The sequence below is a fragment of the Corvus moneduloides genome, chromosome 3 (genome assembly GCF_009650955.1).
Source record: "Corvus moneduloides isolate bCorMon1 chromosome 3, bCorMon1.pri, whole genome shotgun sequence".
Classification (NCBI taxonomy): domain Eukaryota; kingdom Metazoa; phylum Chordata; class Aves; order Passeriformes; family Corvidae; genus Corvus; species Corvus moneduloides.
Genome location: NC_045478.1, coordinates 57,258,277 through 57,283,703, shown reverse-complemented (window position 1 = coordinate 57,283,703; position 25,427 = coordinate 57,258,277). Strand labels below are relative to the sequence as shown.

Here is a 25,427-nt window from a genome sequence, read left to right as displayed (position 1 = left end):
CTGTTGGGAATATTGAAATAATTTGCGGTGAAATTGAAAGCATACTTCAATTCAAGGAATTTATTATCACGGCTCTCTTGCAAAACAAAATCTAATAAAAGCAGTGTTTCCATTTAGAGTGTCGAATGTGAAAATGAGGGCAACAAAATGAACAATAAAGGAGAAAAATGTTTGGGTTTGGATTCCGAGCAGAAACCTCTAAATCACAAATAATGCTGCAGCTTTGAAGCAGAAACATTAGCATTGCTAGTAAACTGTTTAGCTAATAGAGTGATAACACTAGAATGAAGTTATTTTTATGGTCCCAACTGCTGCTGCTACTTTGACTTTATTTTAAAGTGTTTTTCCTGTAGTTTGTCACTTAACCTGCAGCTTTTAAACTTTGCAATTGAAATTAAAGAACTATTAAAACCTAAATAAAAAGTAAAAATACTTCATATATATCTTTTCCTCCTCCCATCCACAGATTCTTTTGCTTTATATATATTTTCCTACTATGCACAGTCAGATGAAAAGAGAAGCTTTACTAGTTTAGAACAGAGCCCCTATTTGGAAAGTACAACACACTCTATTTAAACAAATGTTTTATTGTAAGTCACTTAATTCAAACATATCTTTAAATTTGAGTACAAATATTGTTCTTTAGAGGGTCTCAGTTTATTTTTAATAAAAGCCTTCTCATGCAAGCTAATATTCCACTAACCTTTAAAAACATTTTTGGGGATTTATTTTGTAGTCTTACGCAAAACTTCCACTGAAATCATTCAAGGTGCTAACTTGAAAAAAAAAATAATGTATTCCTGCTATATTCTACTTAAAGTCTCAGATGCCATATGATAAATGTTAAGTTTGTAACCAGACAGATCATAAAAATCCATTGTAACATAACCGCCTCCAAAATCAAATACAGAATTATACGCAAGGTTATGACTTCAGATGGAGAGTTACCAGAAAGACAAGATGAACTGTTTGCTAAGCTCTGCTGTCATAAAATGTCACATTCTGAAATGCCATACTGTAAAAAATATGTTCTGGTTCTTTAAGTGATACCTTGCAAACCTGCCTTGGAACTGAAAAGGCCTCCCCTGTTCTGCTCTCCTCATTACTGGGCAGCCTTGATAAAACGGTGGTGCATTACAGTGCAGGTCTAGCGGAGTCACAGTAGACACACACACCCCACAACAGAATCAGCTTTGCTGCCCTAACTTTCCTCTTGATGTTCAAGCTAAGATAGTATTTGGTTTTTGCTTCCACAGCTGAACTAAGAACTGTACTGCTTAGAGGGGAGGGAGGAACATACATGAAACATGAATATGCTTCTCAAATTTTCCACATTGCTTTGGAGTTACCTTCGTAACTCTTTTCCAGGGAATCCTAAATGGACTACGCCAAAAATAAATGAAACCAATGTTAAACACTTATGGCATCTGTTACTAATATTTAGCATCTAGCCAGTGCAAGCTGCATGAACACCCTTCTGTAACTTACATCCTTTAAAGAGAGACAAGAGCAGCAACAATGACAATGTTTTCTTTCACACAGTGCTGTGAGGTTGCATGGTATCTGCCCCTACTATTCACCTTCAAACTCCAAAGGCAAGGCTCTTAAGGACATATTTGTACCTTAAAAATCTAGAAATAATTTTAGCCTACCACTTTTATGACAGAATCATAAAAAAGGACCTCTGGAGACCTTTGGAGTTTATCTCTGATTATTCCCATGTCCATGCCAATAGATTTTGACTGCAAATAATATTGTGAATTAATTATTAAAAACTTTATGCAATAGTCTATGTAATCTTTCCTAGAACTTCTTTACCCCCAGCCGTTTATCTTTCATGTTTAATGTGAATACTTCCTGCTGAAGTTTGAGTTCATTTTTGTTTTTGACTTATCCACCACAGCAATAGAGAACTTATTCTTTCCTTTTTCTCTGTGACAAAATTTTAAGCATCTTAAGGCAATTTCTAGTTTCTAAACATATCTAGTTCTTTATATTTTCTCTCACACATCATATTTTCTAACCTGCGATGATGTTCACTGATATCCTCTGAGCACTTTAATAATTTTTTTCTTGAATGCCATTAACCAGAACTTGATGCTTAGGCTTTACTAGTGTTGGGTGGAAATAAAAGAGGTTGCTTTTTTCACTTTGCAGGCCATATCTATTCATATATTCAGATAGAGAACTAGAATTTCTCAACAAGAATATTGTTCCTGAACCATGTTCACCTGGCAATATGTTGTAAACAACAGACTCCTCTTTGAAGAATAGGTAACTAAGCACTTGTTCCTTGTTTGTTCAATTGATTGCTATTTTCAGTGTAAAACCTTACAGCTGACTTAGAAGTCAGATTGCAGCAGATTTGCAGATGTCATGCTGCTGCATGATGTCCCCTTCAAATTTAGTGTTATCTTTATTTCCTTGCATAACTGATTCATTAATAGATTTAATAGAAAATGTTGAATCTGACCCTAATATATTTAACTTCCCACTTGCAGGAGAAAATTCCTTCATATGCTAACATTTATATTTAATAAATATAAATGTTTTCATAAAGCATCATGTTTTCATAAAGTAGACCTCTATTCAAAAATTACATTAGGTTTGTTTCAGAATGTGTGTGCCTACATGTGTTTTCTGTTCTAGGATCCTGAAAACAGAGATTCTGTTTGCCTAGTGTGATTTAAATCTTCTAGCGCAAAAAACTTCCCTCTCCTGTGTCTTCTGCAATGCCAAACACTAATTCCTTCTGCTCTTTCTTCTCAGCAATGGCTTATAGCTGGTGTCATGCATACAAATTCTGTTGGGAATAGGTGGGAGATCTACGAGGTTATCTGTGATTACTGCACTATTTCAGGTCACTGCATGAAAGAGTTACCTGCTCTGCCTCATGATATTGCCATGAGTCGCCTTGATAAGAATGTAATGAACATCATACAACACATTCATGAAGTCCTCCCGGGATACAGTTCTAGTTGGTCTTGAGTCATCTCCATAATGCTTCCAGGTGAAATCTGCCTGAGATGTCGTCCTGTTGGGACCTGGGTTACCATGATAGTATTCCCAGGACACAGTGCTTCTGCCTCTTTGGTCATCACCATAATATTCCCATTCATGCTGAAAGACAGAAACACAAAGGACAGATTAGTAATAATGTTCAAAAGAACCGCATGCTTAAGTTTTGGGCTAAAAAAAGCAGATGGAAACGTTACCTCTGTCATCTCTATCTCATGCCTTGTCAGCTGCCCAATCAGAGGGGCAGCCATGTGCCGGACAATAATTCTCGTATTTGTGGGAGGCCCGCCTCTTATGATGACTTGTGGGTAGTAAGTGGTAAAACCTGTCTCTTCTCGTGCTTCAAAGTAGATGGCATATTTCAGTTTCCCTCCGTAAGCCGTCAGCTAACAAAGCACAAAAAGAAATTTCATTTTCAATTAGCTAAAAATAAATTCCTGGGAAGGAGCTAGGTGTGCTCTGCACCTATGTGCAGCCTGATGAATGTAGGTGTGGTAGAAAATAGCACTATGTACTTGAGGAACTATCTGGGGACAAGGGCTATGTTCAAAAATACTCATCAACAATTTGTGATTATATTACACTAAAACCAATATGTTCTCTGTTTCCCTATACACTCCTTGGTGTTCCCCCAAACCAAGAAATATCAAAAGTGCAAAATAAATCATCACAGAGGCGCATATCAACATCCAAAAGGAGGGTTATTTCAATCATTTTCTCCCATGTAAGGTACAAGTGTCAGGTATTTTCTGTTTAAAAAGGAGAGAAACAAAAAAATTGCAAGAGTGTTATATTAAATTTGTGCAGCTTAATTTTTCAAATAACATTTTAATGAGAAGTTTATCCTGCAGAGAAATATAACATAGATATTTACAGATATTAACACACAAAATATTGTTCATGTTACTTTCTGAATTTCCATAATAACAGAGCAAATAATTTTTAATAATGGAATAGCATTTATTTTCTTTTGAAGTACCTTCCACTGTGTGAAGACATGCTTGTTGGGAGGGAAAAAAGACACTGTAAAATAGTAATATAAGATTAAAAGAAAAAAAATCCATGTCAGTAATCAGTGGAGTTTTAGGTTTACCTTTCGTCCCTCAAACTGCTCTGGAAGTCTCCAGTAAACAGGTTCTGACCGAAGATCCTGCATCACCTGTTCTATATTTGCTACTATTTCAGGAGGCTGGAATGCAATCCCTGAAAGAGTGCTACGCTGAAGCTTTTCATCCACCAGTGGCAGAATCATTTGCTCTGGCTTCAAGGTCACCTATGCATATTCAAAAAAATTGAGAAGAAAATTAACTTTATTTTTCCTCATGAAGTGTTAGTCTTTAAATTCTAGCTCTTTAAAAAATTACTTCCAGGTAATTTCATTTCACATCACGAGCAATTTGTCACAAAGCAGTCTTGCTACTCCTTCAGGTATGAACAGTGCTAATAATGACTTTCCCCTTGAGCCTTTTGCACCTTGTGCTCATGTTAACAAAGAATGTAGTAGCACTGGTTAAAATACTTTAATCAGCAAATGATTCCATGAATTTTATCAAAGTGATTTTCATAGTGCTATTTTAGTCGCAGGCCTCTTTTGTTCAGATTGTGAGAAATGTTACCTTACAAAGAGGCAGAGTTCTCATCACCAGTTATTATACATCATGAGAGCTGTGAAACACAGTGCCCCATCCCTTGATACGTCTATGCAATATTCAAGCTAAATGTCCTCCAGGCAATTTGCAGAGAGCGTGGCCTCAGTGAGGCTTTCTGTAACTCTAAATCCAGCTTTACTGAAAATATATGAGGATGCCACTTACATGCTTGTAATTTTCTTAGACTGGTTGACAAAGTCTCATTAGCATTATACTGAAATCATTATTTTGATCAAAAACTGTAGTAAGAGTCCGAGTAATTCTGTGCCAATGGAAATATCACAGGGAATATGTGAACAGATGCAAAGGGCTGGTATCAATATTGCTTTCTCCCAAAGAGTGAGGAAGACAAAGAAAACAAATGCAAGTAACAGTCATCCCATGAACAAACTGGTCATGAGATAGGAGTCAGGTAATGAGGAATCAACCAAGCCCTGTACTGTACTTTCAGTATCCTGGTATTTCCGTTTACAGCAGCATCTATGGACTGATCAGACATGGAAGCACTCTTAACATCGCCAGCCCTAAGTGAGATTTACTGAGTTTGTATCATAACTGTACTTTACTGTTTAATACTTTACATACCAAGAAAAGGGTCAACACATTTGAATTTCAGATCATTCATCAGCAATGCCTTGTTGTCATATAAGACAGGATTTGCTTGTTTAAACAAGTCTAATGTCATTTGAAGCACCTGAGAGTATCCAAAATAGCCACTAGCAGCTGGCAGAACACAGTCTCACTCAGTTTACAGTTCTGTATCAATTCTGGAATCGATCAGAGTACCAAGTACTAGATGGGACATGGACATACACTTCTTTAGATATGAGCATAAACACAAAAGGAAATTAATTAACAGAAACAAAATAATCAGGAGGTTTAAATTGTTTCTGCTTTGTGCAGCCACAAAGGTCAAAGCACAATTATCCTGAACTGTTGCTGTTAGAGAACTTGATTAAATTTTATAACTTGTCAGCTTTCTACAGCCTTTCATCTCCAGTCTAGCAGCATATGATGGGCAAAACTGAAATAATGAGAAAAACTGGGTCAGATCATAATAAATCACTTCATCCACTGGGAAGGGAAAGAGGTAGTACGGGATTGAAAAATGAAGGGGAGAATAAGTGCTATCCATATTATATTAAGCAAGAGAGATTAACTTGATTTCAGCCTAAAGTATCCTTATCTAACTGATGCTTGTACATGACTAGTCTGGGGCTTTGGCTGATTTGCATTAGGCAGACATTCCCTCTATGGTTGGCATTCTTTCAAGCAGAGAGATGACTGACCATATATAGGGACAGAACTAATCATTTTCCATTAGAAATCTCTCCTCCAGAATGCAACTGAGGAGCATGGCAGCAGTCTCAATGCGTGTTTTGTGCTTGCTCTACAGATAAATGGAGACATCCAGTCTACCTTATTTATAAGTCCAGCATAGGTCTCAAGGCTCTCTTCCACAAACAGATAGATGGAGAGCTCTTTGTTTGCTCTGATGGATTGCACCTTTCTGTGCTTGAATTTAAATATAGCTTTGATAAGCTCTTTTTTAAAAATAAAAGAAAACCCCACCAAAACAGAAAAATCAACAAAGAAAATAAACAGATTAACTGAACTATGGGAAATTTATGCTGGACAACAAGCATCTGTGACCCTTGACTACACCTGGGTAAACCATATGTCATGTACCAGGGATTATGTTGCAATGCATTGGACCGCATAATTTCCCCACATGACTAGCTTGCCCTTTCTTGGGGTTTAATAGCTTTACTTTGGCTGGATGTCAGCTATCCTACCACTCATTTTCTTATCTACTTATTTCCTTTTAATGTCTTGACCCTGATTGTCTAATGGAACATATCGCTCTCACCACTCCTCAAAGCATAAAGAGGAAAGTGATTGCTTAAATGTTTGGCCGCTTTCTAGCCACCTCTCAGTGCCTGGCTAAAAGATCAGCCAGCAGGAAACAACATTATCGCATTACATGGCTCAGCAGTTTCCTACTCACCCACATGCGCATCAGCCCCCTTGCCTCGCTGCACTGGGTTGTCAGGCCAAAGCAGTAGCAACTGCTGCAGCCAAGTGGGTTTCTGGCAGAGAGACCAAATGTACCAGACTTGCACCTGTCACAGTGGACACCTTCCACATTAGCCTGGAAGAGAGAGAATATTTTTAAAAGGCAAAAAAAAAAATATCAAGTTTTATTTCAAGATAGCAATAGAAAAAGAAAATCATACTGTAATGATAATAACAGGGTGCAGAGAGAAATAATAATAAGTGTTAGGAAATATTCAAGGAACTCTCCAGCTTCTTATCACGTGTGTATGCAAACATATGTAATTAATGTAATTAAGGCATTTGCATTTGTATCCACTGAGTACCTCTGAGCAATAGATGCTGACTTCATGCTGAAAGTTGTAAGCACAGAAAAATTAAATGGCACTTTGGGCATGACATGCTCAATAACTGATTGATAAGATAAGAAAAATAAGTTGTTCTGAAATTGCCCATGTTAATCAAGCCTTCTTTTTAATAGGAATTAGCATTGACATGTTCAGATACTTAAGGTACAGCACTAAATGCTCTTGCCGAGAAACGTATTTTAATGGAAATTCTGTAGAGAAAAGCTTTCCCCTCTTCATGATTGTTTTCCACATCATTGAACAGTATTAACAAGGCTGAAATGTTTCACTGTTGTAATGTCAATGCTTTTATTTTCATTTTTCAATTAGTCCAAATAAAAGCTATTCCAGATAGGGCAGATACACAATAATTTATGCAGAGCCTTTTAAAGCCATTTTCATACTGAAACCAAGGTATTAAAAAGAAAAAAAATCACCAATATGAAAGCACTGCTTGGTTTTTTCTCCCCACACACCTTTTTTGTTCTCTTGAGACAAGTCTGAGGAAGTCAATCTAAAAAAAATTAAACTTTCCAAAGCTTGTACATGAAATCAACATTATCCCTGAGGACTTACGAGTTTTAACCCTCATTTCCACATGTAACTCTATCAACAATTGTGCCTACACTGTATTTAGCTTAGATTTTGCTGCTTTTTGTCAGGGCTGACAATGAGGCTCCTGAGCCTTTGAAAGCTCATTTCTGCAGCTGTAATACCACGTTTAAATGGGAACAATTACCATTTTATGAAAATCTAGTTTCTTTAATGTATAACTCTTCCAAAAAAAGTTACACAAAAGATTAACCAACCCTAGATTTAAATTTAACCTTAGATTAAAATTCTGGGGGAAAAAAATGCTTACTTAATTCAGTATTATTTGTCCATTTTCTCTCATAAACAGTGATTTTTACTTGCTTTGAATTTTGTTTCATGTCAATTGCACTTCCTTATCATTAATCATCAGCTAAATATATACTGTCCATTTGTGCTCAGAGAAACATAGAAGCAACTGTATTATTAGCCTTAAAACAATCAACAAAGAAACACTTTTATTTTAAAATGCCATCAACCTCAACTCTTTCTACTTCATGCTTACAAGAGCTACAAGAAAGGCGACAACCCAAAGAAGCTGTGGAGTCTCCTTTTCTGGAGATAGCAGTCCGGACAAAATCCTGATTCATGTGCTTGAGGGGACCCTGCTTGAGCAGTGAGGTGGGAGTGGATGACCTCCAGTGGTCCTTCCAACCCGACTCATTCTGTGACTCTGTGACATGCTGGACCTAATCCAGAAATTGAGCACCAAGATGGTTAGAGGGGCTGCTGCTTATCATGTATCAAGAGAGGCTGAAAAAATTGAGATACTTCAATTTCTGCGTTTCAGAGGCTGACACAGGGCAAACAGCACTGAGTTTTATTCAGACAGTCCATGTGTTCAACTCACTTCAGTTTTCTTATGGTGTCATCCTCAAATGAACCAGTATTTGTGAAATGGAACATGATGTTTTCTGTTCAAATATACCAGAAAAATGGGAGGGTGGTCAAGCAGTTTGCACAAAGAGGTTGTGAAATCTCTCTCCATCCTTGGAAGTACTGCCTCAGGAATGTCTGTCACACAAGGCACTGGACTCCACAACCTCCATAATTCACTTCTAACCTAATTTGTTCTACAGTTCTGAGTCTTGAAACTCAGAATTAAGTGACTGATGCCCATTTAACAAAATAATTACCAGGCAATTCAATAATTTAAATTCATCCTTCCATTTTACTAGCTCTTTGTGTCAATACAGACCTAAAGAAGAAGAATGAATCTAAATCACAGAGAGAACCTCTAGAGGTCACTTCTAAAAACCCCCTCCTAGAAGCAAGACTATTATGAATACTAGATCAGGTTACCCATGCCTCTTTCTAGCCAGTTCTTGAAAATCCCCTAGAATGGAGATTTCACATGTTCTGGATAAAGTGTACCAGTGCTGCATAACTCTGACTTTTTTTTCTGATGTCCAGCCCAAAATTCCAAAGCTTCCACTTGCAGCTGTTGTCCCTTGTTACATCTTCTGACTGCTATTAGAAAGGACGATTCCATCAATTATTCTTTGAAGTGGCTATATAAGTTGTAATTATATTTCCTCTTATTAGCCTCTTTTTTCGGACTAAGAGAAAGTCCAGCCCTCTCAGTACATCCCCACAGATCATCTGCTGTGAGACTCTTCTCCAGATCCTCTCCAATTTCTCAACAACACTTTCAAATCAGGTTCTAAAACTGGACACCATTTTCGAGTGCAGTCTTACCAGCACCGACTATAGTAAGAGGAGAGCACTGAGTAGATAAGGCCTTTCCCCTGCTCGCCACGCTCTTTGTGATGTCCTACCTTGCAGCTGCATTGGCCACTGTGCTCACTGCATCCAGCTCAGTGGGCAGTTTGCCTTATCTACCACGAGAGTATACGGCTGGTTAATCTTGTGCTTTCCAGCAGGATTGCCAATCAGGATTTTTCCTCCCAAAATGTACTGATTCTTCAGGCCATGACACTCCAATTAATGACCTTTCTATTTTCTCAGTCATCAGGCTTTTCAAGAACCCTCTAGACTGTAATTCTACTGTTCAGCATGTCGACCTTGACCTCCTCCAAGTCAACAGTATTTTCAAATGTGCTGATCATGAATTCTGTCATCTGTGTCGCTGATGAAGGTACTGGCTCTGGGATACTCTGCTTGCTGACTACCAACTGCATATCAAACCACTGATTACTGCCCTGTAAGCCCAACAATCCAGCCAACTCTCAAACAGCCTAAGTATGCTGTACTTCCAAGCACAATTCCAAATAAGAATGCTGCGGATGATGATGCCAAAAGTCTTTGCTTTAGTGATCCTGAATTGGATGCAGTCTACTCAGAACAGATACTACTGCAGTGAATTCTAGTCATGAAATTATGACTATTGACTCCCTCTAAGTCAATGTGCTTTGAATTAGCACTGTGGCATACTGTGATTACTGATGAGTTGGCTTTTATTGTGCCCAGTATCTGAACACGAATTGTATTATGGGGATGAACTGGCAACAGTTCTGTAAGAACAGAAAGAAATAAAAAGTGGGAAAAAAAGCCTAAGAGGATGCTATCCTGGCAAGTGTCAGTATGTGAAAAAGCAACTGATAAGCACTTGAGTCTTTCTTCATGTTGGACTCCTCCCACATCAGTTCACAAATGCACTATGAAAACCAAGCAGATTGTTCTGCATATATTGTTTGAACAAGTAAGTGCAAGTGTCAATGAAATCTGAAATAAACTTCTCAGCAGTTATAAGATCAGTTTACAAACTTCAATTGTCCTACCTTGCAGCTGCATTGGCCAGAATGATCAATGCATGAGCACTTCCCCTCTGTATCACAGCTCTGTGGATCCGTCCCAGTCAGGAAGCACTGACAAGCAACACAGTGTGGATAATTCCAGTAGCCAAACCTGCACTCAGTGCATTTTTCCCCAGAGAATTCAGGGCGGCAGAAGCAACAGCCTGTATTTAAGTCACACTGAGAACTTAGGGCTCCAATGAGGCTGCACTCACAGGGCTGAAAAGGAGAGAAACAAGGAGACAATTGCAACTGTGCTTCTGAAAAAAAAAACCAAACCAAAACCCAACCAAAAAGCAATTCACCTCTTTCAAGTATCTGTAAATAAAATACAGCAGTGAATTTACACAGTCTAAAAATAACATATCTAAATTATAAGGCCAGCAATTTATTTTTATTCAACAAGGGTCAAGCATTAGCACTAAATACATTTACAACACTGGTGGGATTTTTTTCAATGGATATTACTTATCACTGATAAATCAGACATTGAAAAGAAATAAACCCAAATGGGTCAAGGACCTTTGTGGACAAAAGTAACTCAGAAACTACAAGCACTCTCTAAAAAGTATTTTGTATGTAAATTCTCATGTACAGAACACTTTCCTAAAATTTGAATTGCTCAGGAGCAATTAGTTCAGTGGTTCCAGAGGAATCTAGTTCAATGTCTATTACTCATCTATTAGACAGGTAACTATACTCTTTGTACAAACAAGACTCCTAGACGACAGTAATTTACACAGTAAGGGCTAGAGATTTAGTCGTGATATATTTGGAAGAAAACTTGCTCACAGAGTAAGACTTGCACAGGCAAGTAAGGATAGAAATAGGTGATTTGCCAGGGTGTCTAGATATTCAACACAGAAGTAAGTAGCAGGGAAAACTGCAGACTTCCAAAGAATAGAAGAATCCCTCAGTGCTATTACTGTGGCAGCACTGCACAGTTAATACAGGACACTGGCTGTAATCACTGGTGTGACCAGAATATCATATGGAGAAGCTCAGCTTACAGAAGCAAACTCAGTGCCAGCAGCACAAGTTACCACAGTAACTGACATGGATAGACTTGCTAGAATTACAGACACAAAGCTGAAAAAGAGAGGAAGAAAACGTGGATTCAGTTTCTAAGCAAAACTGTTTATTACATGACTACTTAGAGGACCTTTCCTCTGATCTGAAAACACCATTTATAAAGAAAGTGAATATATACAGGAAATATACAGATGCAATCTTTACTGAATGCCAGAGAAACAATTTAACCACTCATTAAATATTAGTCTGCAAGGCGACTTCCTAACCTAAAAAATAAAACCTTCTGACAGAAAGAACTTTATACTACAAGATACATTTGAACACAAAGCTTAGACAGAAAATTGTTCACCATTCTCTGAAATAGCTTGGTGTGCAATATCAAAACCTAAATTACAATCAGATTCTCTGTTTGGTTTATGCAGTTTTCTGCAATGCTCTCTCTCCCAGACTTAAAACAGCCTCGGAAATCTTCTACAAAGACTGCAAGCAGGAGATTCACATCTCACTTTGCAGAAATTAGCTGCAACATACTGAAAGAGATGTGGGCTGATAGATCATCATTAATTTAGATGGTGCCATGGAACTGTCATACTAATGTGCTCACATAAAAGACAATCAGAGAATATACTCCAGAGCTCAAACAGAGGTCTTCAACCTCATTAGGCTGGTTTCAGAAGCCCAGAGTCTATATCACAGCAGCACCGCAGAGGTTTCACGGGAGTTTTTCATACATACAAAAAAGAAATCATTCTTGTCAATTTCTTTGCAGCCTGAGCTACCTGACTAACAGTCTTTAAAGAACAAGTATTAATGGTGTTTGACTATATTCCAAAAAGATACAGTTTTCTGAAGTAATTGTAGCAGTACTATAAATCCCTTATCATCAATGAGCACAGCAGGGAGGAAGAAGGCATTTGAACTCTGCACAATGTCCACTGTCACCAGTTTTCGACCTCAACCAAATACTGTGCCCCTCAACTCCAGGGCATTAACAACAGCTTTCATGGCCTCCTTGACATTGTATCATTGTTTTCCTATTTCTTCTCCCTTCTCTTCAGATATTTTAACTCTGTGTCAAATATTGGAATATGAAGGATTTGAAGGCTAATGATAAAGTTTATTTCCTCTTTGAACATGGGAATAAAGTACAATTTACAACTAAGGTGGATGTTTCTTTTCTTTTCTCCTTGTTGTCTTTTATGCACAAATTGAAGCCTTCCTCAAGCAAACTTTGAGTACAAATTCCCAGTGGTGTCACCATTAAGGCCAAAGTAAATTTGTCTCCCAAAGGCACTGCTGATTACCTGTAAATATACATCTACATACATCGTTCTACACTGTGGTAATCTCCTCATTCGCATTAAACACAGCTGTAATAAAATAAAATAAAATACGGCCCAAGCAGGACACTGACTGTGTCACAGCAGAATCAACAGGGTGTTTTGTGTTACAGACTGCATACCTGAGACAGAGGATCTGTAGTGCAGTAACAGATTGCCAACATTTACACCACAGTCTCACACCAAAACTTGCAATATAGAGACAAAACATGACTTATAAACCAAAAACTGTGCTCCAGCTATAAACTTACTGTGAAAGAGGTAATGCACATAGAGAAAATAAAAAATTCACTCACCTTGCAGCCACTGACAATGTTATGGCCCCAGTGATTTGGTGCACATTTGTCACACATCTCTCCAACAGTATTGGGAGGGCAGATACAGCGGCCACTGACGGGATCGCAGTTATTGCCAAAACGTGAACACTCACAGGCTTCATGGGAGACAGAAAAAAATAAAGCAGAGCAAAAGTTATCCCTTTATATGACATCTGGAGAGCAGATCCTAATGGGGTTAGGATCATTCCTTTGCTGTACAGTGAACTCTCAGTTATCTGTCGACATGATGGGGCAGGAAAGGTAAGGTAAACCCTGAGAAACTAAAACCAGTAGCAGTGGAACACAGGTTAACTGTGGTTGAAGGAGCTACAATGAGAACAGAATGGGAAACATAAAGGCACCAACTGAAGGAGTGCAGAGACTTCTGAGATGGTGCACTCTTGTGACATAACTGCAGGAGTGCTGCTATACAATTTCTGGGCCCATGCTGTCTCCTCTAAGAAGCCACCTGAGTGCCTCTGAGCCATCTATGCAGGGAATTCACAGTCTATTTAACCCCTTATACCAATCTGAGAAATACCTTCTGAAACTTCTGCTGCTCTAAAGAGACTTTTCTTAAAGGGCAAAAGAGGTGTTTAAGTTTCTTTTTCCCTTTCTATTCCTTCTTCTTCAGCTTTCCTCTGCCTTGGGAAGACATCAACAAACTGGTATTTCCTCTCCATGGGAAACTGGTATTCTTTGCAGATTATACTAATTAAAAATACTTCAGGTTTGGAAGTGCTTCCATAAGCGGTCTTTGCTCTTAAAGGATTACTAAGTAAACAACTAATTGGTGGCAAATACAGATTCAAGGTATGTAAGTGATAAGCAGTTATGGGGCTCATGACACCCAGGTGACTGAAACAGCAGAACTGGTGTGTGGTTGTTTTCACACCCACCATGCACATAACCCATGAGGTCAGAAAAAAAGCACCATCAACAAACTGTGACTCTCTGCGTGATAACCTGTTCCTCGGGCTGTTTAAAGGGCAACATAACTTTGTTACTGAAGGCTTCATTTATGTTCTTTGCCTTTACATTGCCTTTGCCTTTTCAATTCAGATTGAAACTAGAAAACAAACATGTGCAAAGATAGAACTCCTATCTATAGCCCAAATAAGAAGTGACCTTTATTTTTCCCCACCAATGCCTTCAAGATTAGGTAACTGATGTAAAGAAGACAGCAAGTTTTGCCTCCATCATGCCAGGCACACAATGTGTTGTATGCTACTTAAAATATTTTCGTACACTGTAGCTTGAAGAAGTTTCAGAATAAATCTCACTGGGAGACTGAGGCTTTCAGATGTGACAGCTCTTCTATGGGCTTCCAGGCCTTACACAAAATTGGCTTAAAATGCATGGAGGGGAAGGAGATACTGAAATATTTTTTCCCATTTTTACTTTTATAATTATTTTTCAAAATAAGAGAGAAAACCACAATTGTTGCAAGCAATAGTGAAATAGAAATCTCTTTTGTATCTTTGCTGCTAGAATGTCAACACTGACAATGCTTTCAGGGTTTTCTTTGGCTTTATGGATTTATATTGCACAAGAAAAAATCAAATTATATTCTTTTTGGATAAATGCTAGATAAAAGAGGTCCAATATTTTATTTGATACTTAACTGTCACAATGGAATTAAGTTTTCTGTACTTTTCTTTCCAGCATGATTTGATATACTTCTATTAAATTTCTGATTTTCTTTGTGATTCATAATTTAATTCTTATTTTTTGTCATTTGAAGGAATACATAAGAAGCCTACTAAAAATAAGTGTGGAAAAACCAGCACATTGAAAACAGAATTTCTCTCCATCTGTTCTATTAATTTTGAAACTTCTAAAAATCTGAATTTTCTGAACATCTATAGCTGCAGCTGTTGCTTTAAACATTTGATGACCACAGGCTGATACATTTCTATTTAAAATGTTACCTGGATCTACAGTACTCTACCATTATATCATTGTTTCTTAAACTCTGCCACTTCAAAGTTTGCCAAGAGAGCAGTTAACATTTTAATGTGCAATTTCATTAACAGCCCTCTCATTTTCCTTCCCCAACTGTAGTTATCAACATTTTTTCATGTTTCACAATAGTGACATGTTTTTAACCTGTGGAATGTTAGAATAAGACGCTAATCATAAATGATAGAATTTTTTGCCGTTCATTTAATTGCTAAAGGCTTTAGGACTGCAGCTATCATTTGCACTTTATTTCAAGCTCTCTCATCAGTGAGCCTAGGAACCAACCTCTCCCTTTTCCAAGGAGCCAATGTATCTGAATTTTTCAAGCCAGTAAGTGATTTTGAACCTTTCATTCCCACGGGAGACAATACCATAATCTATAATCCATCCTGTTTCAAGTTTATCCACACTACAGGTAAAATTGAATTTTGCTGCACAAATGTGAGTCTCGAGGCCTTGATGCTCCTTCCACTAAAAAAAAAAGGGAGTAAGAAAAGGAAGAGAGCTAAGCTTGCTGCTTCTGCTGCCATTCTGGATAGGAAAGGAGGAAGAACAAATTACCAGACACTGTGATTTCTGCTTCTGAAAAGAATATGCTTTATACCTGAAGAATAATAGCATCATTCTAGCACCCAGCAGTCAGTCACACTAGACAACTATCTATGTGTCCTGTGATCACACCTAAATGAGTCTGTGAGACTTGAAAAACAGAGTTCTGTCAGGAAAGATGGATATTTCCCTGTGAAGAACGTTATTGATTGAGATCTTTTTGATATAGCAGTCTGTACTACTTCAAGGATAGGAAGCATTCATTTCAGTCTTTGACCTAATTTCCAAAAGGACAAAAACAAATGTAAAGAGGTGGCTGGATATATTTATGTGTAATGTTAGAGTTTCAGCAACTAGAAAAGGAGACTTTTCACATGTTTACACAAGGGACATAGCAGAGAGTTTTACTTAAAGATCTTGTTTTACACAAAAAGTACAAGTAAGCAACTAAATATTACTGTACAGAAAAGGATTGTGGTAATGAAAGAGGATCAGCCATATAAGGACAATGACAAGGTTTGGGATAAAACTAGAAGCAAAGGAGGTTTGTGTTTTTGTCATCGTTTTCCTTTCACACCCCTTCAAGTTGATGTGATTTGGCAAGAATTTTAATCAGAGTTCTATGGTACCCTTAACTAAATTAGAGAAACTTCATAGAATTCTTTTGGCAGACACTACTTGGAGTAAATTACATTCCTGTTCCTTCTAAATGTAGTAGATTAGCCATAAACTGCCCATAAAATAGCAGAAATTGCTTGGGTCTTTCATTTTTGCCAATCACCATCCTCACCAGGTGAATGATGTACAATGCTGTCTATGAACACACTAACTGCCAGGAAAATTTGTTAGGCAATCCAGAATTAGCCAAACCAGAATCTTAGGAATAAATAAGTAAACAAACAAACAAATCAATCAATCTGTGATTGGGTGCCAAACATTTACATACGAGTACAGCCTCCTTCTTCAAAGTTGTAAAACCCATGTGCACAGCGGTCGCACTTCTTTCCTGTCACTCCAGGCTGGCAATAGCACTGTCCGTCTCCATTGCAGTCGAAGGACTTGGAACCAAAAGAGTTGCAGTTGCAGGGAACACAGCCTCGGGAAGACTGTAAGCCAAATGTTCCAGGCTGCCACAGAGCGAGGAAGAGCAGTTAGTACATGGAACGATTACCAGGAGAAAAGAGGAAACGCTGAGAGTGTAGGGAGATCAGGGTTGCTCTTTCCTCTTCATCACTGAAATACTGCTTTTAACAGATTAAATTGTAGTGGTAAAACCCTGGAGCAAGGGCACTAAATGCCCTACACTGCTGAGAAAGAATAAAGATTTCAGAATGTTACCTGACGCTATAATGTATGTCTGCAATGTAACACACTTCTTATGAGGCTGTGTTTCCCTAACTACAATTCTCACTTAGAATGGAATGTATGCCAGCACCATATACATACCCTGTCTCTGGCTGTAAGGTTATGTCAGGAAGAGCTTGCTGCTAAGAGAGTGAATTCAAATTCTTAGCTATGAATGGAGATCAGTTCAACTGGAAAGCCTCTGAACAACTAGATTTTATCTCCTCTGAGCAAAGGCAATATCTGTATACAGTAACTCAAGGGCAATTTTTTAGAATGATATATAGGAATAACTTTAGGAGAACATAGAGATAATGTATTTGTGTACAATACAAACAAATAATGGGGATTTTTTAAAGATAAAAACTCTGGATGAGGCCTCTGTTTCTCTTCTGTTTTCTTCCTTTTCTTTCTTTTTTGCAGTGATCAGTAGAAAGTTTCTACAGAACCAGAGTAAATGTTATCAACTATAGACTATAGTAATAAATTTCCTCCTTAACTTCACTAGTGGAGTGCAAAAAACAAAGAACTCATTTGTATACTGTGATATGGAGTTCTGCACAAAGCTTTCAACCAAAAGACTTTGTGGGTTTCACTGCACCAACCATCAGAGGCTCCTTGGAACAAACCATACTTGATATTCAAAATATGAACTGAATCTTGAACTGGAGTGCTTTAAAACGGGAGTACTTCTCTACCTTTTTTTTCAGGCATGATGATTTTCAGAGAATACTGAAATCCAAATTATATTAATAACTTCACTTGAAATTGATATTAAAACATTAATAATAAAATATATCAGAGAGTTTGCTAGAAAAGCAGAATGTTAAAAATGAGTTATTAAAAAGATCACTGCTAATGAATATACATGGAACAATGTGGAAAATATTTAATTTATAATGTGCTACTTTGTGATCCAGGCATGAGGTGTTAGATTTTCATCTACTATAAATCAGTAGATCTTCAAATCAATGGACCTATGCTGGCTTTGACCATGGCAGTGATTGTCCCTCTGTACTAAGCACTAGTGCTGTGTCCAGTTCTGGGCCACTTACAACAAGAAAAACCATTGAGGGGCTGGAGCGTGTCCAGAGAAGGGCAGAGGAGCTGGGGAAAGGCCTGGAGCACAAGTCTTATGAGGAGTGCCTGAGGGAGCTGGGGGTGTTTAACCTGGAGAAGAAGAGGCTCAGGGGGAACTTTCTCTCCCTACAACTGCCTGAAAGGAGGCTGCAGCCAGGTGAGGGTCAGCCTCTGCTCCCAGGGAACCAGCAACAGGACTAGAGGACACAGCCTCAAGCAGTGCCAGGGGATGCTCAGGTTGGACAAAGGGAACAATTTATTCACTGAAAGGGTGGTCAGCCATTGGAACAGGCTGCCCAGGGCAGTGGTGGAGTTGTTCAAGAAATGACAGGACATGGCACTTGGTGCCATGGTCTAGTTGACAAAGTGGTTGATCAGACAAAGGTTGGACTCAAAAAACTTGGAGGTCTTTCCCAAATGTAATGATTCTATGACTACTTGTTTATATGGATTTGTTCCACAGTGGAACCCCTAACCTCTTGTATTGGTGAATTCCCTGAAACTTCAGAAGCTTTCCATGGAAAACTCCTGAAATCTGATCTCTGAAGTTAATACAGAAGTTCCGCGCTCACACAGAGAATCTGCTGATAGGTGTCAGAATACAGGAGCACATCTGTGGTCAGAATTTGCCCTGAAAATCATACGAACCTAAGAAAATGCTTGACTATACATGTAATAAAGAATTAGACTGATTTTCATTTCCAAATTCTATATTGAAATGTTTTGCAAATTTCATGCACCTGCCTAACAAAACATGGTGTATCAGAGAGAAAAAGATAGTCAAACTCATTTCATTAAATTCAAGCATCCATAAACAACTTGACTATATCTGAGGATTTCTTTTACATAGGAAGAAACACACAGAAATGTGAATATGCACAATCTCAGGACAGACATTCAGAGTAATGCAGTGAAGTAACCAATGCACAGCATGCATGTCAGTTCTCAATATAAAGTTTGCTAGGATCTAATAAATTCTGTTTATAAGGGTGACAGTCAGAAAAAGTCTGATACTAGCACTCCACATTGTGTTAAGTTGGAAAAGACCACCACCATGCTGGGTTGAATTCTGTGAGGAGGGCTGCACACAAAGACATTTTGATCAGTCATGCAAACCCCAAGATGAACCTCCAAGTTAAAGTTCTCAACAAAGTTTGTTTACACACAGAAATTCTAAGAATCACATTTACTGAACAAGAGATAAGATCCTAGATTACAGTTAGGAAATACAGCGAATTTTCTGAGTATGTCATTATATTGTGTCTCCATCAGTGTCCTGTGTGGGCAACACAGTAACCTAATACATTCTTAATGGGAAAAAACAAATTTCTCCAAGGAAATCCATATGAAAAAATACAGCATGGGTCCCAGAGTCTAGTTGAGGATGAAAAACACTGCCAGGTGTTTTTCAAACAGGGTGTGGTAAGTGTGGAGGTTTGAGTTGCAGGGAGAACAAACAACATTCCTAAAATACTGCTCTGTCAGAAATAGTTGTATCATAATTACTTAATTTTAGTAAATAAGTTGCTTTGTTGGTCTGTGATAAGGAATTAACAGTTGCCATTTTGGGCATTACATTCACATAACTGGCACTGCACTGAGTTAAAAATGGCTCAGATAACTGGCCATATTCACTAATGAGAACTTTTAACACCAGTTATGTTCAGTATTTTAAAATTAGATCTTAACTCTTTGCCTCTAAGGCTGATCCTTCTTGCAAACTCCTTAAGCTATTGATTTTTGAATTGTTAGAAAAGGAAGTCTTATGCTGCAAAGTCCAAGAAAATCCCACCGATTCCATTGATTTATGTACATCTTCCATGCATTTTGTGCATTCTGCTGTTGATGGTGCTGTTTTGGGACTTATTCTGGTATGTGACTTCTTGCTGGTACCACCACTTGCATGATGAAGCCCTTAGGACTGGGGAAGCATCCTAAAATGGTGCTTGTCTTCCGAGCCTGTCTGTTTCTTGAGAATTTCTTATACTGTAACATGGGTGTTAAAAATTAAAAAAACCAAGCAATCTGTGTGAGCTCCAAACACAAGTGAACAGGAGACTTCAGCCCATGCAAAGCAGAGTTTCTCATTACCAGAACTGCAGGCCGGTAAGCACCTCGTGGGCACCCACTGGCACTGCTGGTGCCCCACCTCCGGGGGGGTACTCGAATCTGCTGACTGCTTCCTGCATTTTCTTGCAATTTAGGCACCTGTCTGCTGATTTCACAGTGTCTGCCCATGAATCCTGATTTGCAGATACATCTTCCCAACGTGTCACACTGCAGTGACACGGATCCTAAAGCACTGCAGCCACAGGGTATACAAAACAGCTTTTCTGGGGCCCAGAAGTAGTTGGGCTTTAAGAATGAAAAGTAAACACTGTTAGAAAGTGAAGATAAGGAAACTACACCACATAAAAGAGTACAGGAATAAAGACAGGAGTAAACACTGAAGTAAACAAAGATTAATTCCAATTAACCACCAGTACTGTATTAATGAGCTTGAGATATTTGCTGGGTACCTTATGCAATCTGCAAATTCCACTGATACCAGCAGTTTTTCTTTGAACAGACTCTTTAAATACCGTTGAAAATGGAGTGTGAGCAAACCACTTAAGAAATGACATAATTTTAAAGGGTGAAAATGATCCTTTTGATTTCTGCAGAATTATTTATGTGCTTTAAATTATACACAAGTGGAGGTGTTCTGAGGACACAGGCCTAACTCATGAGTCCTTATGTTGAACTAGAGAAACGTGCAGCCAGCTATAGCATATTCCTTAGCTGCCTGAAGACAACTCTGTGAAAGTTTATGAAACAATATTTCTCTGCAGTGATTTATGAGACAGGAAAACAATGTCAAGGCAAAAAACACTTTCACCAAAAAATAATACATTGTTTGGACAACACAAGAAGAAACCCTAAGAAAAAAAACATAAAAGCAGAACATTCCAGCAGAGCTAAACTAGCACCCTGCTTTTTAAAAAAAAATAAACATCAGATGCTATCAGACATTTTGCAGCTTTCTTCATAGAGGGATTAGCTCCCAAAGCTGCAATATTTTTAACTAATTTTTTTAAGCGAAGCATTCAAAATATAGTGTATACTATGTTGTATACTATGTATACAAATGTACTTAAAGTGAGACTTAAAATGCATTCATTTCATGTAAATGCAATGTCTTGTGTTCTGTTCTAGAAAACCATTAGAAAACACTTAAAAAGCAACCATTTTACCTTTCTCTACATAAGAACAATCTATATATGTTAAGTGAGAAACAAACATCAGAAAAAAGCTTATCCAGAACCAAATGGTATTTAGTTACAACAAACAGGGAGGAAAGCTGAAAGGAAACCCCATTTCTGGTCACTCACTTTGCAGATGTCACAGCGGCGCCCGATGACGTTGGCTTTACACTCGCACTGGCCCGTCCGAGAGTCACAGATCTCCGAGAAGGAGCCATTCATGTGACAGTGACAGGCTGCAGAGGAAGAAGGAGGAGATGTTAATGTGTCTCCTGAAGCTAAATCTAATAGCCAAATGTTTACAGTGCAGCTTTTGCCACCCTGAGAAACACCTGGCCTGGGTAAAGCAGGAGGTGTTGCTCCCATACATGGACACATTAACCTGCCCATATTAATGTGGAATTTTTCTCCAAATTATTGCAGTCAGAAATTTTGCCTCAAGTTCATTAACAGCTTGTTTTAGATGCTCCTCTCAGATCCAAGCAGGGTGTTGAGGGCAGATTACTAAATACATGTCCAGAGACTTGGAGTGGGCAGGGTAGTGATGAGAGAAAAATACAAAAATGGTACAGACCCTTACCCAGGGTGTGTACAGGATGTAGCTACAGCCAGTGAGAGTGTTACTGCTCTGATGACTTTATGTGGCTACCTAAAACCAGAGGCTGAACAAAAATAAGAAAATAAAAGTAGGTATTTATTTGAAGGGCCTTCAAAGGTACACCCTGGGCAGTCCAAAGACTACACCCAAGACAGATGCTGGGTCATGGGTTCTTCACACTTTTGTAAGTTTGATCCATTTGCATATCAGGGTTAATTCTCCAATTATAACTTCAGTTAATGATGTAATTACCCCAAGTTTGCCCCTCCTCTCAAAGGCTTTTAGTTTACACATTTTGGGGCCTGGTGTCCTTGAAAAGCAAACCTAGAGGGGGTTTGTTATGTCTAACCAGCATGAGAGAGCAGCAGCTAGCAGGCTACAAGAAGCTTCAGAGTTACACACTAGGCAGTCCAGGATTTGAAAAATATAAAAGTTAAAACCTAAGGCATCATTTCCCCCCTTCAGAGGCTTGACAAGGCCTCTACCTTGTCGAGACTCTATTCTAAATATCTACTCTAAGAGCAGTACACATCTAACAATAGTATATATAAACAAGAATTATAATTACAACTACTGTGAACAATTCTTTAATCCAGGGCCAGTTTAGTAACCATGAAATCAGAGTGTGGAAGATATAATCAGAGCTCAGTGTGTTATCTTTGAATGCTATCTAATGTAAGATCTGAGTTGGTTCTAAAATTATAAACAAACTTTGCTGATCTTTCCACTTTGGTTTACATGTCAATTGTTAGCTCTTTATCCAAATGAATGTCTTTGGATACACTTTGGACTAGAATCATATGCATATTTTGGTTCCAAACCTTAGTCAGGATTACCAGCTGTGCAGATAACAAGCACAGGAAAAGAATCATTTATAACTACATCAGCTTCGTTTGTATCAGTCTCTGTTTTCTCAGTTGTTTCAGGAGCAGAAGCCTTCTTAACTCTGGAGTAGTGAATCCAGGTCCTTTGCCAGTGACTTTGATTGCAGTGAGGGTGGTCAACAAAATCTGGAATGGTCCTCTCCACTTGGCCTGTAGAGGATCACTATCCCACCACTTAACATGATGGTTCTGCTGTCCTGGAATTCCCTCCCATTAATGTAGATGTCAGGAAATGTTGGCAGGCTGAGAACCCAGTATAAGGTTGACTGACTACAGGGGCAGTAATGCTCTCATGCCCTAGGCTGCACTGAAAAACATACCAAGGATTATCTGCTACCACGACTCTCCAGGATTTCTGTCTCAGCAACAGCATCACAGTTCCCAGAGGGAATGGGACCCAACTGACCAGTCTAACTCATCACAGTGCTGTTTTATAGATTTAAAAAGGCAAAGAGAATGCTGTTTTTTGAGCAAAACAGCAATGCTTCTGGCTCCTAAATTCTTATGTTTTAGGAGAAGACAAATTTTGGGGAAAATGTCTATCTCCCTTTATGTTCTTCAACCACCACAAGAACCTTTGAGTTCTTCAATCCTTTTGGCACGCAGAGATTTGGATAAAAGCCCTTAGCACTCGCAGTAGAGAACAGGGATGTGATTGGTGTCACAGGGACTATAACCATGCAGTCACTGATTCCATCAGCATGAGCTGGCTCCTAAACATTCATTTTTTTTCCCCCTCAGAGGGGAATGAACCCACATCTCTATACCAATTATCAATCTATTCTGTAAATTTGGGCTCCAGTCTGCATTTTGCCTTCCTGCAGTGCCCTATCTGCATATGTTGTTTTTTTTTTCTCAACCTGACACCCTCATTTTAAGAAACACTTAAGAGTCCCAAGAGTGAACACATGGCAGTCGCATACTTGCATGTCAGAAGGTGCTATGTGAGACAAGGCAGCTATATTTTTCCTATATATAGATTACTACAATAGAACCTACCTCATTACTTCATTGGACTTGCTAATTTACAATTTCCACTTATAAATTAAAAGGATTGGTGTGCAATTTTTCTCCCTGCTTTTGAGGTGTTACGAAAAAGTTGCTTCTTTCAATGAAAGCAACTTTAAGACTTGTGATTCTGTTCATGGCAAATGAATGTTTCTCAAATGTTTGCAAAAATTCTGGAATAAGTAACAAAAATGTTCTGGTTCTGCTGTTCATACCAGTCATGTAACACCTTCAGAGATTTTGATCTTCTGTTTTGCAATATATTTTCAAAAAGTAAAAATTAAAAGACCTTTCTGCTGTAATTAACATTGCTTATCTTTTCCTTTCACTCTCAGCTTTCAATACTAAACAAACCTATAATTTACCTCTTTCGTCTTGTACACAGACCTCTTCACCCTGATGTTCATGTTTTAAAACTGCTGACACTCCAAACCATACAAGGTGATAAGTATCACATACATGTATGTTTTGAGTATATATCTAATTAAAATGGTCAGTGGGGAAAGATGATGCCAAAGCTCAGACTCAACAAACTACAATCCTCCATGCAAATTAAAAATATTTCACCAATCTTTTTATACAGACCTCAAAACCCAAGCTCAGTCTGATTTGAATTTTTTATGCTTATCAGGCATATGAGAACACAAGAATCAAAAAGAAAACTTATACTGATTTTATGAATAGATGAGTTTGTCCTATTTATATTACATGTTAAAGCAAGTAGCACTCCACGGTGCCTCAACTCAGTCACAGATGACTGAGTGCAATGCAGTGGTAAGAGAGAATTTGGAATATCAGGATTTTGATTGTTTTTCTTGGCTCTGGCAGTACGTACATACAGAAGAAACATACAGTCAGGGATATTAATCTAATAAACTGTTACTCAATCTGATAAATTGCATTTATCTCACCTAGAGCTTTCCCATTCATTCACCTCTACTGGGAAAATTAGCTCTTGTCCAAACCTCCAAATGGTTGTTATAATACAATGCAGCCTGTTGGAGAAATTTGTCTTACTTTCTTCCAAAATGACACTGGTCAAGATCCTTCATTCTCTCTAGATTTCTATAAATATTTATGAGCTTGTATTTATGATCAAGCCCCACACTTATTTTCCTATAACAGTAGTACCTATAAACTGAAACACAGGCAAACTTGAATATTTGCTTTAATTCATGTCGTGACACTGACCTCTATTATCATCAGCTCAACCTCCAGGTATTTGCTTCGGCACATGGAGCTGTTTCACTCCAAAAAACAATCTACTAGAATCAAATCAAATAAGGACATTTGCTTGTTGTTTTTAGATTTATGGTTTTGTTAAGATACACCAAAAAAATTCAGAGATGCTATGATGATATAAAGCTGTACTGTCATTTGAAATGGTTAATGCACACAACAGCACTGTACTGAGAAAGAGTAAAAACCATTTCAAACAATAATTTGAAAGCAAATTCATGCTTTGCAATACTCTTGGATTTGGCTTTTTAATAAGGAACAAAATTGAAAACAACAAAGTAAAGGCACAGTCCCTCTGATATTGTAGCTGCAGGGCAAACTTCATAGAAGTCTGCAAAGGAAATAAAAAATCATACGCAGAGAAGAAAACCCACATGAAAGGCAGAGAGTCGATGAATACAAGGTAACTGCAAGCA

At 38.1% G+C, this 25,427-nt stretch overlaps 1 protein-coding gene across 3 annotated transcripts in view; it reads right to left on the bottom strand.

Moving 5' to 3' along the window:
* The window catches only part of LAMA2 (laminin subunit alpha 2), a 346,447-nt gene that overhangs the window by 104,787 nt on the left and 216,233 nt on the right, over nucleotides 1–25,427 (bottom strand). For all 3 annotated transcript variants that reach the window (XM_032101660.1, XM_032101662.1, XM_032101661.1), the window contains exons 20-27: nucleotides 21,412–21,518; nucleotides 16,563–16,743; nucleotides 13,085–13,221; nucleotides 10,402–10,635; nucleotides 6,676–6,819; nucleotides 4,112–4,291; nucleotides 3,216–3,404; nucleotides 2,882–3,120 (exon numbers count right to left, since the gene is read on the bottom strand). In XM_032101660.1, coding sequence (XP_031957551.1) covers nucleotides 2,882–3,120; nucleotides 3,216–3,404; nucleotides 4,112–4,291; nucleotides 6,676–6,819; nucleotides 10,402–10,635; nucleotides 13,085–13,221; nucleotides 16,563–16,743; nucleotides 21,412–21,518 — 1,411 coding nt within the window. The remainder of the gene's footprint in view (nucleotides 1–2,881; nucleotides 3,121–3,215; nucleotides 3,405–4,111; nucleotides 4,292–6,675; nucleotides 6,820–10,401; nucleotides 10,636–13,084; nucleotides 13,222–16,562; nucleotides 16,744–21,411; nucleotides 21,519–25,427) is intronic.